Raw genomic sequence first — 17,499 nt, 5'->3', positions numbered from 1 at the left:
TATCTATCTATCTATCTATCTATCTAGATGCAGTCATTGAGGTCTAAAGAAAACGCGGGAAATTGCCCACGCCCCCCCATGTCCTGCTGGACCAATGGGCGGTGCTGATCCGCGCGCGCGCTCCGCTCATACACACACACACACACAGGCGAAGTGCGGCGCTGGTGTTGACGGGCCGTGAGTGGATTCTGCTTGAATAATATTCCTGACCTACATCTCTGAGACAGGCCTGAACATCTGCGCAAACATTTTGGTCGAAACGGCGAGCGCGCGGAACGAAACGGCAGGCAGGATGAGCAAAGTCCAGGGCTGCATGAAATGTGTCAAATACCTGCTGTTCGTCTTCAACTTCATATTCTGGGTAAGTGCTGATGATGTCTGAGGGATGATGTCACGCATGCATGCTTTGATTTAGAGTGAAATGCACGAAAGCAAATGTTCATGCATATACCGTCACCTGTTTGTCCTGGAGTTGCTCAACATCTTTATAATGCTCTTTCTGTTTTAACGCGAAGATGTGGCATTGTGCAGCTTTCTGTGGACTCTAGCAACAACAATAGCACTACATTTGGGACGCAGATGATTTTGTAAAGTACAAGTAGGTGACAGATGTCGGTCGTGTCTCAAATCCTAGCGCGTCTGAGCATCATAGGCACGTGCAGACACTTCGAGCATCGTACGTGCATCAAGCGCCTCTAATGCTCAAAGTCTACTAGATAGATAGCCACCATATACCTTTGTTTTCGAGAAAGTTAACATTTTTATTAGTATACTTTCCATTGTTTACTATAGGGGAGAATGGGGCTGGTTGCCACGCTTTTTGTTTCTCGAGTGAATATTTTTAGCGTGGATTTGAGACAGTGGCCTGGCACAATGGGAAGTTTAAAATAGGTAAAGAACACCTTGTTTAAAAACAAAAACAACAACACACACATATATATACACACACACATAAATACATTATTGGCTTTTCATTAAAATGCAAGTAGTAACAAAGTTAAATCTCAATTAATATAAAAATAATTTAAAAACTAAAATCTACCTTCATTAGTTTACTCTTGATTGAATGGACACTAGTGTGGTTTTATGGTGTTCACTAAGCTATTACACAATAATTGACATTTTAATTTGTAGCATATAATTTACAAAATAGTTCTAGTTTAGGACAGTTTTATCTAGGACAGTTTGTAGCCTTCCTGTTGCTCCGACAGAACATCATGCCATAATCAAGAGCGAGGTCACGGGTTCGATTCCCAGGGATAGCTGTTACTGATAAAATGTGTTTCTTGAATGCCCTGTAAATCACTTTAGATAAAAGTGTTTGCTAAATGCATAAATGCAAATGTTGCTGGGTGTTTGAAACCATATAAAACAAGGCCCAGCCTCTCCTGTATGCTTGAGCCTCCAACAGTTAACTATAACCATTCCGTATCATAGGAAAAACTGTCTGTTAATTGACTTGGATGTTGGATAGTCTCCCAGTGTGATTTATTTGGCTCCTAGTGTCATTTTGTAGTACTTCCCACCAGCTGAGAGTGACAAACATTTAGCAGACTGTCAGTTTGTTGTGACATCTTTGACATAACTCATGCATGGCCAGATACACAGAAATACTCTTATTTATTCAGGAATCATTTGAGATTGTGATGTGATTTCCTTCGGGCAAGTTTTAGAAAATCTGTGTAGATCCATATTGTGTTTCAAAGTGGAAATGTAAGTTTGTTAATTGTACTTCCACATGAATGTGATAATTTGCTAACAGGATTTGTATAGCTTGAGTATGTAAGAAGCAAACAACATACATATTCCAACATAAGTGGCTTTGAAATTCCTCTGTTTTTAAGATTCAAGCTGCACACGCTGAATGAGCAAACCTTCAAAGCTAGTCTTCAGTCAGTAAAGGATCGGGTTACTGTGGAAAGTTATTGAAAGTAGCTCCCTTTTGTGCTGTATTCAGCACTCCTTTATTCACTGAACCGCAGTGAATTCAGAAGGGTGCATTGTAATAGCGTTATCATTTCTTTAAAGACAAGACCACATTGGCGAACACTTTTTTTGTCACATGCATGCAAAGCGGAGAGATTATTCATATACTCTGATAATAATGTTATAGCATGTCCCATGAGATGGAACTAAGGTTGTATTTTTATTATTTTATGGTCTCGGTTGCTTTTAACGCTCACTTTTATCATTTGTTTTATATAAGTACAATCCTAGTGCTATACACACATAAATCCATCGCTGTCTAAATGAAAGGGAACCTGGTTTTTCCCTGCTATGCTGATCCTTCTTAAAGAGATAGTTCATCCAGAAACAAAACTCATCCATTTGTTATTTTGACCCCATATTAATCACTATGATTAGCACTTAATGATAGCTTTGTGTGAAAAACAGACTCAAAGCATCACGTCACTGAAGTAAAATCACTGGTTTTCATCACGTGACCAGTTGTGATGCCTCACGTTATGTACACGTAAATCTATTAGTGAACAATACTTAAAATGACGACTGTTTTTATAGTTTTTATAGCTTTTTATCCTTTTTGTGGCGTGGCAGTATAAATCACCATTCTGTTTTGTTGCATGAAAAAAATGTAACACACAATATGCTTTTGTGTTTTATGGTAAAGAAATAGTACATTTGTGTTGCTAGTGCCCTCTTTGAGCTACAGGAATGCATTATTTGGATACATATGCATTATTATTGATGGATAAATTGTCATGTATATAATTGATGATAAAATTGTACAAAATTATAATGTTGTCTAAATGTTTACTCTTTTAATGCAAAAGCCAGCAGATCTTTTAATTAGATTGGATCAGTGTTATTTTAGTATTTATTAGGGATACCACTTTTTCCAGTTCTCGCCCGATACCGATACTTTTATTTTTGGTACTTGCCGATGCCAGTATTTTCATTGCATTTGTACATTTTTTAAATGAAACCAAAAGATTGTGTATAATGTTAGTTGGTTAACTTAATTTATCAAATAGATACAGTCAAACCACAATTTATTCAGACACCTTCAACATTTCTCACATTATATTCTATATATATATATATATATATATATATATTCTCACAGTTTATTCGCTATAGTTTAGAAAATGGTAATAAAATATGACAGAGTTAAACTGTGTCAGAATAAATTCAGCTTGATAATGTCAGAAAACTTTGATAGAAAGGTATGTAATGGATACAATCTACCAAAAATTATTCAGACAGCTGTTAGTATGACAATATTTACACAACTATCAATACTTTGTCGGCCAACCCTTTGCCTTAACGACAGCCTGTAGTCTCCTGGGCACGCTGTCAACCAGGTTCATGCAAACCTGAGTTTAATTTTTTTCCCAGACTCGGTCTGAATAATTTTTGGTCCCAAATTTTACTGGTATGAAGTATACAGTACTTCATACAGTACTTCACTGTATGAAGAATAGTGTCCTGCACTCACAAGTAAAAAAATATAAAAAATTATATCAGGTCAATAAATAATTTTTGGTTTGAGTGTATATCCTTCGGTTATTTTCACACTTAATTATGCCCATTAAAATGTATTTTACAAGTTTTTGTTACTTTCACTGTTCATTTTTTTTTTGCTCAATGGTACATCATCTTTAATTTAATAGCATTAGAGCTGCTCCATTGCAGAGGCTCAGTACTGTAATCACGCGTTTTGCTGTAATAATGCAGGGAACCACTCGTTATAAATCTCCTAACTGTGATATTTTCATATATAGAAGTAGCGGGGGGGTTTTTTTCATCTGAAACGTGCTGTGATTGATATTCCAAAGCCACTCATATAATGCAGAAACACTCATAAAGCAAGCAAAACATGCACAGCGCGTGCACGTATTTGTACTGGTGCAGAATGAGAGGGACAATAGTACAATATAGAATATAGTACAATATAGCCTCGCGCATTTCAAACAGACTGCTAGTATCACTTTCGCCAGAAAGTCGTGTATGCTTAAGGTTGAAAATAAATGATGTTTATAGTGAAGGCCCCTATAAAAGGTCTTATATTTACGATTTAGTCTTAATCCAAATGATGCATGCTAAGCGAGCGAACATCAATAAAGATCACACAACAGAAGCGTGCGCTCTCTCTCTCTCCTTTCCTACTGGGAACTTGTGCATTGTTTTACTTGTTTTTGACCGAGCTACAAACTATCCAGTGATGTCTGTGAGAAAGGGATAGTCACTCGAGAATCTCATGCATCTGCGCCGCCGCGCGCTCAAATCAATCAGCGTGCTTTGCTTATTAGCTCGCACACATCAGCTATACAGCTGTTAATACTGAATGTTTAACATTATATTCGTTGCATGCATATACTTCGTAGACATCCTTAATCTAACTCCATTCTGCTGTTTGATGTTCTGTTGTTGGACTTTCTTTGTCTGAATATGGCACTTATCACATGCTGTGTGGTATCAGGGCATTTTAATGAGTACGAGTACAGGAGCTCAGTATCGGGCCCTGAACGGTGCATCCCTTGTATTTATGCACTGTTGTAGTATTTATTAATATTTGAATTGTTTTTTGTTTTTTTTGTTTCAGTTTCAGTTTTTTAAACTTGTAGTAATTCTGTCGTGCTTTTGCCATTTTTCTTGTTTTTTTCTTGTTTTTTATATTTCTATTTCAATTTTATTTTGTTTAATTTTTAATTTCAGTCATTTTAGTACTTCAACTTCAACTTATTTTATTTCAGTTAGTTGCGCAGGCAGCATTTCTTTAATTTCTTCTCTTTCTTTAATTTTTCTTTAATTTTAGTTTCTAATTAATTAAGTGTTTATCATAGCTTCATTTCTTTTTTAGCTTACAACAACACTGCATCAGATAAAACATAAATTCCTGCGTTTTATTTTCCATTTGAAGCTGATATGAAAGAAGTTATTTTAAATCTTTCTTCAGTCTTTAGTCTTGGTTGTTTGAATCCGCACAAAAGTCATAGGAACCGTTCAAAGAGCACATGTAACTCCTCCTACTCCTCATCACATTGTGATTTTGTTACTGCGCTAATGGTCACATTAGATTGGCTTAAACGGTTAGTGTAAGATGTAATGTAGGACAGTGGCGTCAGTCATTGGTTATCTGTAGAGTGGTCTCACTGCGCTGGACAGCAAGGCCTTTGTCTTTGAGAGGGCAGGCAAAAAAAGAAGTGGGTCGTTGTCCTGTGCAGTTTTATGTCCTGGTGTTGCGTCGGGTGGGCATGAGGGGGCAGGGGATGGCACCGGGGGATGTGGATGCTAGCAGGGCAAGCCTGTCAGACTGGCACAGCCTGCCTGTTGATCGTAGAGATGGGCACCATAGTAGACCTACAGTGGCCCTAAAACTATTTAGATGCTCAAATTACACTAAAATAAAAACTCAAAACTTTTCTCAAAAAACTTTTCTGAATTGCCTTTACAATAATCACCTGGTCCATGGAATCTCATTTCCACCAAATTAGAACAAAATTATGCTTTGTAAAATCGTAATTATGAAATAAAAAGATGAAATTGAGAAGTCATTATGAGATAAAACATAAAAAGTCATATGACATAAAATAATTGACATAAAAAGACAAAATTCTAAAATGCAGAATGATGTCATAAAAAGTCAGTTATGACATTAAAGGTAATTTTTTTCATTTTAATTTTTTAATGTCAAAATTGAGAGATTAATTATAACAAAGTGTAGTCTTTTATCGCATAATTTTACATTTTAGTCATAATTGCTACCTTATATCATAATTATGATTTTATTAGTATTTTTACATATTAAAGCTTAAAAATGTCATTTCACAAAACAAAACGAAATTATGAGATACAAGTCAGTTATGACATTAAAAGACAAAATTATGGCATAAAATCTAGACTCTGTTTTTATATTTTTATAATGATTTTGACTTTTAATTTTTAATTTAATTTGAACTTTTTGTCTCATAATTTTGACAGCAAAAGTTCAAATTATGAGAGAAATGCAATTATGACATACAATGTCAAATAAAATGATTTTTAATGTCATTATGACTTTTTGTATCATAATTTTGTTTGTCGTCATAATTTCAAGTTTGTATCATAATTATGACATTATTTATTGCAGATTGAGACTGATTTAACGGAGCAAACATGAACTGTAGACTAGGGCTGCACGATTTTGAGAAAAAACCTAATTGCGGTTTTTCTGACAAATATTGCGATTGCGATGCGATTTTCGATTTTTGCGTGCATTTTGATGTGCATGCATCATATTGCTGTCGGTGGTGATTTTTAAGATGCTGGTATAGATTGGTAGTGTTTCCTCTGGATCTGGCCACGGCACGTCGACATATTTTACATTTAGCACTCTTTTGCTCCACGTCGTTCTTCGCGAATCCAAAATAAGTCCAAACAGCTGAAGTACCACCCTTCTTGTTAACCAAGTGCTCCCCCGCTTCCTCTCCCGTCACCGAAGAAGTGCCTTCGGCCATTTACTGCGCAGTTACAAGCTTTTTCTATTGGCACAATTCGAGGTACACGTTGTGTGTTAGCTGCTTTGCTGCTGACAGAAAGCCGGTGCACTGCATACAACCTTGTTTCCATTGCCATTTCTAATTGGCCAGCAAGCCAGGAACGCGAGATTCGACCATTTTGATTGGCTAATAGGTTTGTCACTCAAATGTCAGAGGCGGGGGAAAAAACCTCAGACTCCTGAGGTTAGGTTATTGCGGGAGTTAAAACCTCAATATCGATGCGATAAAGGTTAATTGTGCAGCCCTACTGTAGACTCACTCGAAAGGATAAATATTTGTGAATGTAAATATCTAGTATGATTCATTTTATAACTAGATGGCATAAGGACTTTCTGGTGTTCTTTCAAATGGACAAATAGTTGTTTCCAGTATCACAAAGCACTTCATCTTACAGAATTTCAATCAATGCTCTATTTTAGTCAAGGTTATTATCCCTCATGTTATGGTGATGGGCAAAATACGAAGTATCCTGTTCTCAAAGTCAAACCCAGCATTCGTGTGTTTGTACCTAAATAGACCTGTGCAGAATGTGAAACCAATGAGTAAACCAGCAAATGTCACACAAACAGTTTTTTCCACTTGTTAACGCTGATCTAATGAAGTGGTGATTTTTCTGTACATGTTTCTGATGTGTTTCACTCTTGTTTGCAGCTGTCGGGCTCACTGGTGTTGGCTGTGGGATTATGGTTGAGGTTTGACCCAGACACGGACAATCTCTTAGCTGAAAATGATGCCCCTGAGCACTTCTTCATTGGTGAGTTGGAAAAGAACGTTAAAGCCCACATCACATGTTTGCATAACAGTTTTTGTAGGTTTCATAAACCTGTATACACATATTATAGTCTCAGGAATGCAGACTTTCAGGAGTTATTAGGAGAGGAAACGGGCCATGTGGAAATCTGTGAATGAGAGAAACAAAAAAAAAAAACATGTGACCAACATATAAAATGACCAACCAAAGTTTCCTTTCTTTTTCTTCATCATTAAGGAATGAGATTATTTAAAACAGTTTATACCAATACTTATTTAATATCCTTATGCTTATTTAACCTTACACTTCGATGCTAAGACAACATTTTTAATTATCATTGTAAGTTTAACTGTTTCATGTAATATTCATATTTTATTTTATTTTATTTTTTCAGTTACCAAAAATGATTTTACATAGTTTTAGTTAATAACGACTGAAAAACAGAACAAAATACTTTGTAAACTTTGTACTCTGCCTTCTGGATGGATAGATTTTTATTTATTTATTTATTATTTTTTGTGCATTCTATTAGACAGACGCTGAATAATCATTAAATACTTCCCTTTTTTTTGTGCTTGAACATGCTAAATTTGCCATTATGCACTACATAATGGGATATGTGTTTTATGATCATGTGGCATTTATTAGTTCTACCATTGTACTTTATCTATATTATCAATCACAAAGCACAGAAACCGTCATAAGAAACCCATACATTGCAGTTTCATTCATACAAGCACAACACCAGCACACTATTAACAAAGCATAGGGCTTCAACGGCAATTTCAGGCTGAAATTTCCCATCTGCGTCATGGTACCCTAATGGCCTCTGTAATGGCGTATCTGATATTGGTTTTAGGTGTGATGAATGAGCAGAGACGCTGATAGTTCTTGCTAATGGCTAAAGCTGATTTCTCATAGGAGAGGCTGTTTCACTGGTGTCAGTGAATTATAAAAACGTTATTTCCCCTTTAGCTCTGGTTTAGTCCCCAGAGCAGGCAGTTGGTGAAGTACCGTTGGTTGTCTCTCCATGTACCTCCATGTCTTGTAGAGGACTGAAGCAGTAATTTGTTTACTTCAAAAGGTTAGGGGTCACTAGTTGTAGAATGGTGTTTAAGGATGGTTATTTGCTCATTTATAATCCGGCATCCTGATGTTTTTTCTGCTCGTGGTAGCAATGAGATGATGTATATTGGCCTCTGGTGACTAGACCGTGGTCCTGAGCTGCATTTAAGCGCTCATAATTAGGGGTGGTGATGGCGCAGTGGATAAGACACATGCCTTTGGTGTGAGAGACCCGGGTTCGAATCCACTGTGAGACACCAATGTGTCCCTGAGCAAGACACTTAACCCCTAGTTGCTCCAGAGGCGTGCAACCTCTGACATATATATAGCAATTGTAAGTCGCTTTGGATAAAAGTGTCAGCTAAATGAATAAATGTAAATGTAATGGACAAACTACTACTTTGCAAGTTGCAAACAAATTGCAATACGGAAGTCTTGACATCATATACTGCAAAAAATGCTTTTCTTGCATAGATTTTTTGTCTTGTTTCCAGCCAAAATATCTAAAAATTCTGAAATCAAGACGGATTTTCTAAACTAGTAAAAATTATTGTCTTGTTTTCAGAAAAAAAACAAGTTAAAATTAAGTGAGTTTATGCTCGAAACAAGCAAAATAATCTGCCGATAAGGTATGGCAGAATTTTGTATGGAAACAAGACAAAAAAATCTAAGTAAGAAAAGAATTTTTTGCTGTAAGATACCCAGTAGGGTTGTGACGGTGAGGAAATTTTCCCAAAGGTTAATCAATGTGTGACAACACCAGTAATACCAGTATCACCGTGGTGGGGGGGTCGTTTGAGTTTTCCCTCTTTTCCTCGCTTCGGTTTTAAATAGCCTAGCTTGTAAAAGCTCCGTGCACGTTTTACTTTCACTTTCAAATTAGCTTCAAGCTGTTTGTTTTTAGGTCGCTTGAGTTTTCACTCGTTCCCACACTTTCCTTTGCTTAAATAGCTTGTAAAAGCACCGTGCGCATTTTACTTTCACTTTTAAATTAGATGGCAATTCGCCATCAATTGCTTGAATTTAAATCAAGCAACAACAAAATACAACATTCAACTTTTATTAACCAAACAAATAAATATACACCATGCTATATGCCTAATATAAAATAACAAATAACTTACAAATTCGAAATAGGTATACAAAACTGAAAATCAGTAAAGACTGAGTAACAAATAATTACAAAACGTAGAACGTTAGCCAAACGATTAAGAAAGTTTGGAGGCACAGACTGCATACACCTTGATGTTAAATAATGGGGAAAAAATCACACTTTAAATAAAATAAAAATCTGCAAATACTGTGGAACCAAATAAATGAGAAACGAATGTTAAAAAAAACCTTCCAATATCACCTTAGATAAATGACAGGTCAACAAGCTTTTCAAAATCCTAAATATTTTTAAAACAGGCGCTTTTACATTTCGTTTTGAAACTCTTCTACCATCGTCTTGTCTTTTTCACCTCACTCTTGTCAGTCAGCTCGACTCACGTGTTCAATGAAATCTGATCTGTGATGCACGACTGTGTGCTGCATTGAGCAGCCACGTTCAGTTTTAATTGTAGTGTCTGTTCTCTAACTGAACTAAATGATTTTTATTACTATTAAAAAAATCTACTGAGCAGTTAGGTTTATCAGCACTGATATAATCTTAAGCAGAAATTTTTCAATAATGTCTCGGCGACAGAGCAAAAGGAGAAGTGAGAGAAGCTCTGTGGATTCATCACTGATACACAAGATAACAAGCATTTCTTGGCAATAAACTTATACTCGGAACAAACAGTTTCTACCCAGAAACGGAAGATGTATCACTTGGCAAACAACTATGTGCTCTGAAGCTAATGGAGCAGATGTGCAGAGACAAAAACAGGAAGCAAGATGGATAAAATTATATATATATATGTGTGTCTGCTTTTTAAATTATACATATTATTTTTAAAACATTATTTATACATTACTATTTTTATTTGATATTTGAATATTTAACACTATATTGAATATTTAATACTCCATATTTAGCCACATACATTTTTACATTTTGTATTTTACATTTATTACTTTTTGACTCTTTCCCCGCCAGCATTTAAAAAAAAAAGAAGTTGCCAGCCACCACCAGCATTTTTGATGATTTCCAACTAAATTAGACGGCGCTCAGAATATTTTCTGTTATGAATATATGAACATGTTATATATCAAAATAAAGAACCGAGGCTCTGCTTTTAAACAAAAATGCAGATAGGTTTCATCAGAAATAGAACATTTTGGAGAACATTTTAGAACATCGCACACACACACACACACACACACACACACATACACACACATATATATATATATATATATATATATATATATATATATATATATATATATATATATCGCACACACACACACACACACACACACACACACACACATACATTGACGGGTTATCGGTCTATCCACGACACAACTAGAGATGTTTCTGTGTTTGTAAAGGAATCTCCCTCACTGACTACTTTGTCAGATCAGATTAAAAATGGTCAAAACATGATCTACATATATGATCTACATTTTTAAGGCTGTCTATTGCATACAGTACTATATAAATAAACATGAACTGCAGAGCTCATGTAAACATCCCCATCATTGTAACTGCTGCTTTCACACTGTTGTCAGTTTTTGTTGTGTTTATTTAGCGCGCAATAGATATTTGCATATTCATCCAAACGCTGCTCAGGTTCGGCTGCATTTGCTCTGAAGCGCTGTGTGTGTCTTCTCTTGAATTGCATCCAGGAGGGCTGAATTACGTCACACTGGCCAAACGGCATTATTGCAGGCTCTTGCATTAGGTCATTTGAGATCAAAGGACTACTCAACAACAAAAATATTTGTCGACAATTTTTTATTGTTGACGTTGTCGATAATGTCGGCTAATTGTTTCAGCCTTAGCCTTAAAAACTTGTCTTTGGCGGGGAAGCGTTGTCTCTTAATTGACGAGACATCTCGTCAATGGCGGGGAAAGAGTTAATAATGTAAGTGAAGCCAAACCCAAGGAAATGTTGGTCTAATTCTATTTAACCAATAAGAAACCAATAAGTCGCAGACGTCATAATATTAAGCAAATAAGTTTCTTCCTTCTGCTGTAAGGTTGATGGTTTGCCTCTGTGTTGTGTTTTTGTTGTTGTTTTTTTTGCATAAAGCAGCATTGCATCATACTGTATCTGTTGCTATATTGTGCATTTTAGCAACAATGACTGGAACAATCTATTTTACAATAACTGCTGAAAGTTGACAGCCTATGATCTTCCAGTAAACATCTTTGCAGATGAGTCAAAGCTTTCCATGTGCTCATCTTTTTGCTTTTCTTGTTCTGGCGTCATTGGTAAACAACAATTGCCCATTTTCCGTGCTCTCAAGTCATGAGCCACTGAATTGCCTGAGTCTTGGCATGTTTAAGAGAGATCTCTCTGCCCGTTTAGAGATGTTCAGTGTTTATATTATAAGGAAGGCAGGAGGGCTGTTTATATGAAATGCCAGCATGTTTTCCATCCATTTGGCAATTAGGAAGTCATGAGCAGTGAGGGCTTGGTGTTTTTAGCTTGCTGAACTCACAGAGGACTCGTGTCAAATCTCCTTTGCCCTGTCCTTGAAAACAACATTATTTTCTCGCTCGGGGATTAATTATTGTGTGTTGTGACAATTGTGTTCCCTGAGCCTTAATAAAACCTCAGCAAAGCTCCAGTGCTGTGCTTTTTGGCAAGTCTTTTGGTCTTCTTGACTCCTTGGAGGATTGAAATGTCATATCTGAAATGTAAACCTGTGTTTAAGGCTGGAAACATGTTTGAAACACTATATACTGCTGGCTGTTAAACGACAGGGATCGTAGTTTATTTAGGTCCTCTGATTTGCTCTAGTCTATCTTTTTCCATTAATTAGTTTGGCCCTAGCTTGTCTAAAGTGGCTCTGAGTCGGCGGCGAGGGAAAGCACTTGCTCGCGAGGGAGATTGCGCATCCTAGCGACGGCGTCTCGAGTGACTGTGGCACGCAGACGTGTTAGCGACCTGCATCTGGGGTGACTCAATTGTTGCTATGGTGAGTTAATTGGCAAGATGAGGAGAGTGACAACAAGATCGTGAAGATCCTGTAATCATGAATGTCCAGAATAGATCTGAAATGTTATGTCTTTTTAACTACAGCTTTACATTTTCTGAAGACGTCGACACAATGCTAAAGTGTTGCTCCAGGGCATTGATAGGGTGTTTTTAGGTGGTTGTTTGTCGCTTGTCAGCACTGAAGATATATGACACATTTGGTGCGTCTCTAAAGAAAAGCACCCAGAAATGATATTCTCAATGAAGTAACTTCTATAAGGTTTTCTTTGTATAATTAATGAACGTTTTAAACAGCAGTTCATTCTCAAGTGAAAAATGTGTAGCTTAACAATTACACCGGCCAAAACAAAAATGAATATTAATTTTGAACTATTAACCTATACAACAGCTTTGCATAAATATAATAAAATACTAATAATGATGATGACAATCATGAGCATTATCATCATCATCATTATTACTGTTATTAGTACATTATATTTGTGCTAAGTTTAACACAAATATAATTACATTTTTGCAACTTAACAATAATAATTTTATCAATATATTTTATTATTTTGCAAAAGGAATTGCAAAATGTACTTAAATATACAATTATTATTTATATCATGTGAAGTTGTTTTTGATATAAATGGTCCCAGAGCGCTGCTGTTATTATTGGGTTTGCTTTTGACTAAATGATCAGTAATAAAACATAATATGCATTTTATATATATATATATATATATATATATATAAACAGGGCCTAAATCTAACTTTTTGCCACACCTGCCAATGGCCGTTTACATGAAAAAAATTTACCGGCCAAAATTTTTTTTACCGGCAATGAAACTCTTTTTGCAAAAACAGGCGGTTATTACTGCTACAATGACTAAACATATTTACAATGTTTTTAATTTGTCCTTTACTTACAAGAAAAAAACATAAAGAGATTTATTGATTGATCTTTTTTGGTCCTAAAAACTTTGAGATTGTTGTCTTTTGCATGTTTTCGGCAAATGGAGCAGTCTATCTTAACACCTGTTTCACACATACTCAGTTTGCAGAACGTATGTGGTTCCTTTTTTTATTTTTTTCACACCCATGATAACGGATTAGAGCAGGGCTATTCCATTAGCTTCATTTGAGGGCCGGATTATCGAACTGAAAATTTGAAGGGGGCCAAGGGGGTGGGGGCCATCCTGATCTCTTTCTTGGGGACCTATAAAATTAGAAATTAAATTGAAATTTAAAATCTAAAAAAGGTTAACATTAGTGCTGTCTGTCAATCGATTAAAAAAAGTAATCACACATTTCTCTGAAATTAATCATGATTAATCACATATTTATATTGTCATAATTTCACATTGAACCTCCAAATGAATGTAGAAACAAAATAAAAATAGTATATTTTAAATATGTTTTTAATGGCATCTTTTTACAAAGTAGCCTATTATTAATGAAGCATTAATACCAATACTGCTACTATTAAATGCATTTTCCCTCAATTTTCCCTATTAATTATAGCCATTCAACATTACAGTTTAATTGAAAGCCATTATTTTTTAACATTTAATAGCCTAGGCCCTGAAATATTAAGAAGAATCAGAATCAGAATGAGCTTTATTGCCAGGTATGTTTGCACATTCGAGGAATTTGTTTTAGTGACAGTAGCTCCACAGTGCAACAGAATGACAGCAACAGGACAGGACACAGATAATAAAAAAATAATGTACAAATATACAAAATGGATAATATGCAAAATAGCACAAACACAATATACAAAATAGACAATTCAGTATGTACAGGTATGTTAAGTGCAAATTTGAAATGTAATAAGTATGTGTGTTAAATAAAAAATAAAAAGTGAAGTGAAGTGACATTCAGCCAAGTATGGTGACCCATACTCGGAAATTCGGGCTCTGCATTTAACCCATCCAACGTGCACACACACAGCAGTGAACACACACACACCGTGAACACACACACACACACAGCAGTGGGCAGCCATTTTATGCTGCAGCGCCCGGGGAGCAGTTGGGGGTTCGGTGCCTTGCTCAAGGGCACCTCAGTCGTGGTATTGAGGGTGGAGAGAGCGCTGGACATTCACTCCCCCCACCTACAATTCCTGCTGGCCGGAGACTCGAACCCGCAACCTTCAGATTACAAGTCCGACTCTCTAATCATTAGGCCACGACTTCCCCAAGTATGATAGTGTTGTGTGTTTCATGTTTATTGTTAAGAGTTGTTAACAAACGTTCATGAGATGGATTGCCTGAGGGAAGAAACTGTTTCTGTGTCTGGTCGTTCTGGTTCTCAGAGCTCTGTAGCGTCAACCAGGCTGTAACAGTTCAAAGTGGGAGTCAACCAGGCTGTAACAGTTCAAAGTGGGAGTGTGCTGTATGTGAGGGATCCAGAGGGATTTTACCAGCCCTTTTGCTCACTCTGGATAAGTACAGTTCTTGGAGACTGGGGAGGGTTGTACCAATGGTTCGCTCAGCAGTCCGGACTACCCTCTGTAGTCTTCTGAGGTCAGATTTGGTAGCTGAGCTGAACCAGACAGTTATTGAAGTGCAGAGGATGGATTCAATGATGGCAGAGTTGAACTGTTTCAGCAGCTCCTGTGGCAGATTGAACTTCCTTAGCTGGCGAAGAAAGTATAACCTCTGCTGGGCCTTTCTGACAATAGAGTCAATGTGATTGTCCCACTTCAGGTCCTGAGAGATGGTGGTGCCCAGGAATCTGAATGACTCCACTGTAGTCACAGTGCTGTTCATGATGGTGAGTGGGGGGAGAGCAGGGGGGTTTCTCCTGAAGTCCACGATCATCTCCACAGTTTTGAGCGTGTTGAGCTCCAGGTTGTTGAGACTACACCAGACAGCCAGCTCCTTAACCTCCTGTCTGTAAGCAGACTCGTCACCGTCCTGAATGAGGCCAATCAGTGTGGTGTCATCTGCAAACTTCAGGAGCTTGACAGAGGGGTCTTTAGATGTGCAGTCGTTGGTGTAGAGGGAGAAGAGCAGTGGGGAGAGAACGCAGCCCTGAGGAGCTCCAGTGCTGATTGTATGGGTGCTGGATGTGTATTTTCCCAGCCTCACTAGCTGCTGCCTGTCTGTCAGGAAGCTGTTGATCCACTGACAGACGGAGGTGGGGACGGAAAGCTGAGTTAGTTTGGGCAGGAGGAGGTCTGGAATGATAGTGTTAAAGGCCGAGCTGAAGTCCACAAACAGGATCCTCACATAAGTCCCTGGTCTGTCCAGGTGTTGTAGGATGTAATGCAGTCCCATGTTGACTGCATCATCCACAGACCTGTTTGTTCTATAGGCAAACTGCAGGGGGTCCAGTAAGGGTCTAGTGATGTCCTTCAGATAAGCCAAAACCAGTTTTTCAAATGACTTCATGACCACAGATGTGGTTAGAGCCACAGGTCTGTAGTCGTTAAGTCCTGTTATCTTGGGTTTTTTGGGGACGGGGATGATGGTGGAGCGTTTGAAGCATGAGGGGACTTCACACAGCTCCTGTGAGCTTGGGGTGGAATGTAGACACTCACTAGAATGAACGAGCCGAACTCCCGCGGCGAGTAGAAGGGTTTACAGTTGATGAAAAGTGTTTCTAGATCTGAATAGCACATCTTCTTTAACACTGTTACATCTCTACACCACCTCTCATTGATGTAAAAGTCCCGCCGCCGCGCGATTTCCCCGTTGATTCCGCATCGCGATCTGCTCTGTTCAACTGGAAATTAGGCAAATGTAACGCCCTGGAATCTGGAATAGCGCCGTTCAGCCAGGTTTCCGTGAAACACAGAGCAGCAGAGTTTGAAAAGTCCTTGTTTAACCGGGAAAGCAGAAGAAGTTTGTCTGTTTTGTTGGGTAGAGAGCGGAGATTAGCCAGATGGATGCTAGGCAACGGCATTTGAAATCCACGCTGTCTGAGCTTCACGAGCATGCCGGCTCGCTTCCACCGTCTGCGCGTCCTAAAGCATCTAAACAGCGCCGCAGCTCCGCCGACTACTATGTTCAGCAAAACATCAGAATAATCGAAAACCGGTTGGAGATTTTGTGGTGTGTTCTGCCGACTGTTCAACAGTTCTTCCCTGGTGAAACTGATCGTGTTTGACAAACAAAAAACAGGAATCTACTCTAATCTACATCTACTCGCCAACGCCAATTTTTACTCGCATTTGACGCTTGGCGATTGTTAATTTTAGTCCCAGTATATAAATTCTATAATTTCATAAATAACAATAATATATTTTTAACATTATATTTATGCAAAATGGTTTAAAAATATAACATAACATAACATAAACCAGTTACGTGCAAACTGGCCTGTTTGGATCCGTCCATGATTTTTCTGAAGTGAATCCATAAAATCTGAACTTTTTTTCCACAGGTGACTGTGTGATTGAGATGACCGATTAAATTTGTGCTTAACTGGTTTTGGAGGAAAAATCTCACCGGTAAATATGATTATGGTCTTAGGGCACTGGTTGAGCTTGTGGTGTCTGTGTGTGTTGTGCACACAAAGACTGTTTGTTTCTGTTGAGGCGAGGCCTTTGACACTCTGCTTGTTGTAGATACGTGAGGAGACACATTTCACACAGTCTCAAACTTCCCTGCATACAAGATGAAAAACACAAGAGTATGCTTAATACCTTGTGCTTTTTTTTGCGTGGGATTGTAGTTTGCATTGTGTTGGAAAGTACCGTAACATGTAAGGGTGATTTTGACCATCTGTCAGGAAATGCCCACAGAATCTTTATAAAATTAGAATTAGCTGCTTTCATTCTCAATCATCTAAAAGTACATCTGGGTCCACATTCATAAACCACCATGAAGTGAGAATGCTGAGATAGACTGGTTTTACATCAGTGATCCTAGAACACTGTAAAGCAACAGAGAGAACTAGATTACACATCGAAGTTTAATAATAAAGGTTTGTTCATGTGTCTTTTACTTTTTTGTTGTTGTTGTTGTTGTTGTTAATTGAAATGAGGCTGAAATAAAATCTAAATATTAGATGAAAAACTAAAAAAGTAGTCTTTGTGTTGAAGCGCTGTCAATAGATAAACTAAAACTGAACTAAAAATAAAACTGACATAAAAATA

The 17,499-nt window shown here is 37.4% G+C and overlaps 1 protein-coding gene across 2 annotated transcripts in view; it reads left to right on the top strand.

Annotated features, from left to right (window-relative positions):
• Nucleotides 1-113: 113 nt before the first annotated feature.
• The window catches only part of LOC306879402 (tetraspanin-2-like), a 24,286-nt gene continuing 6,900 nt past the window's right edge, over nucleotides 114-17,499 (top strand). For both annotated transcript variants that reach the window (XR_013785008.1, XM_079432328.1), the window contains exons 1-2: nucleotides 114-361; nucleotides 7,152-7,254. Coding sequence is in view for 1 of the 2 variants with exons in the window: in XM_079432328.1 (XP_079288454.1) it covers nucleotides 293-361; nucleotides 7,152-7,254 (172 nt within the window). In the remaining variant the exon portion in view is untranslated. The remainder of the gene's footprint in view (nucleotides 362-7,151; nucleotides 7,255-17,499) is intronic.

Source organism: Barbus barbus, assembly GCF_936440315.1.
Source record: "Barbus barbus genome assembly, chromosome: 13".
Classification (NCBI taxonomy): Eukaryota; Metazoa; Chordata; class Actinopteri; order Cypriniformes; family Cyprinidae; genus Barbus; species Barbus barbus.
The sequence above is the reverse complement of the archived record's forward strand: the minus strand, read 5'-3'. Positions and strand labels throughout refer to the sequence as shown.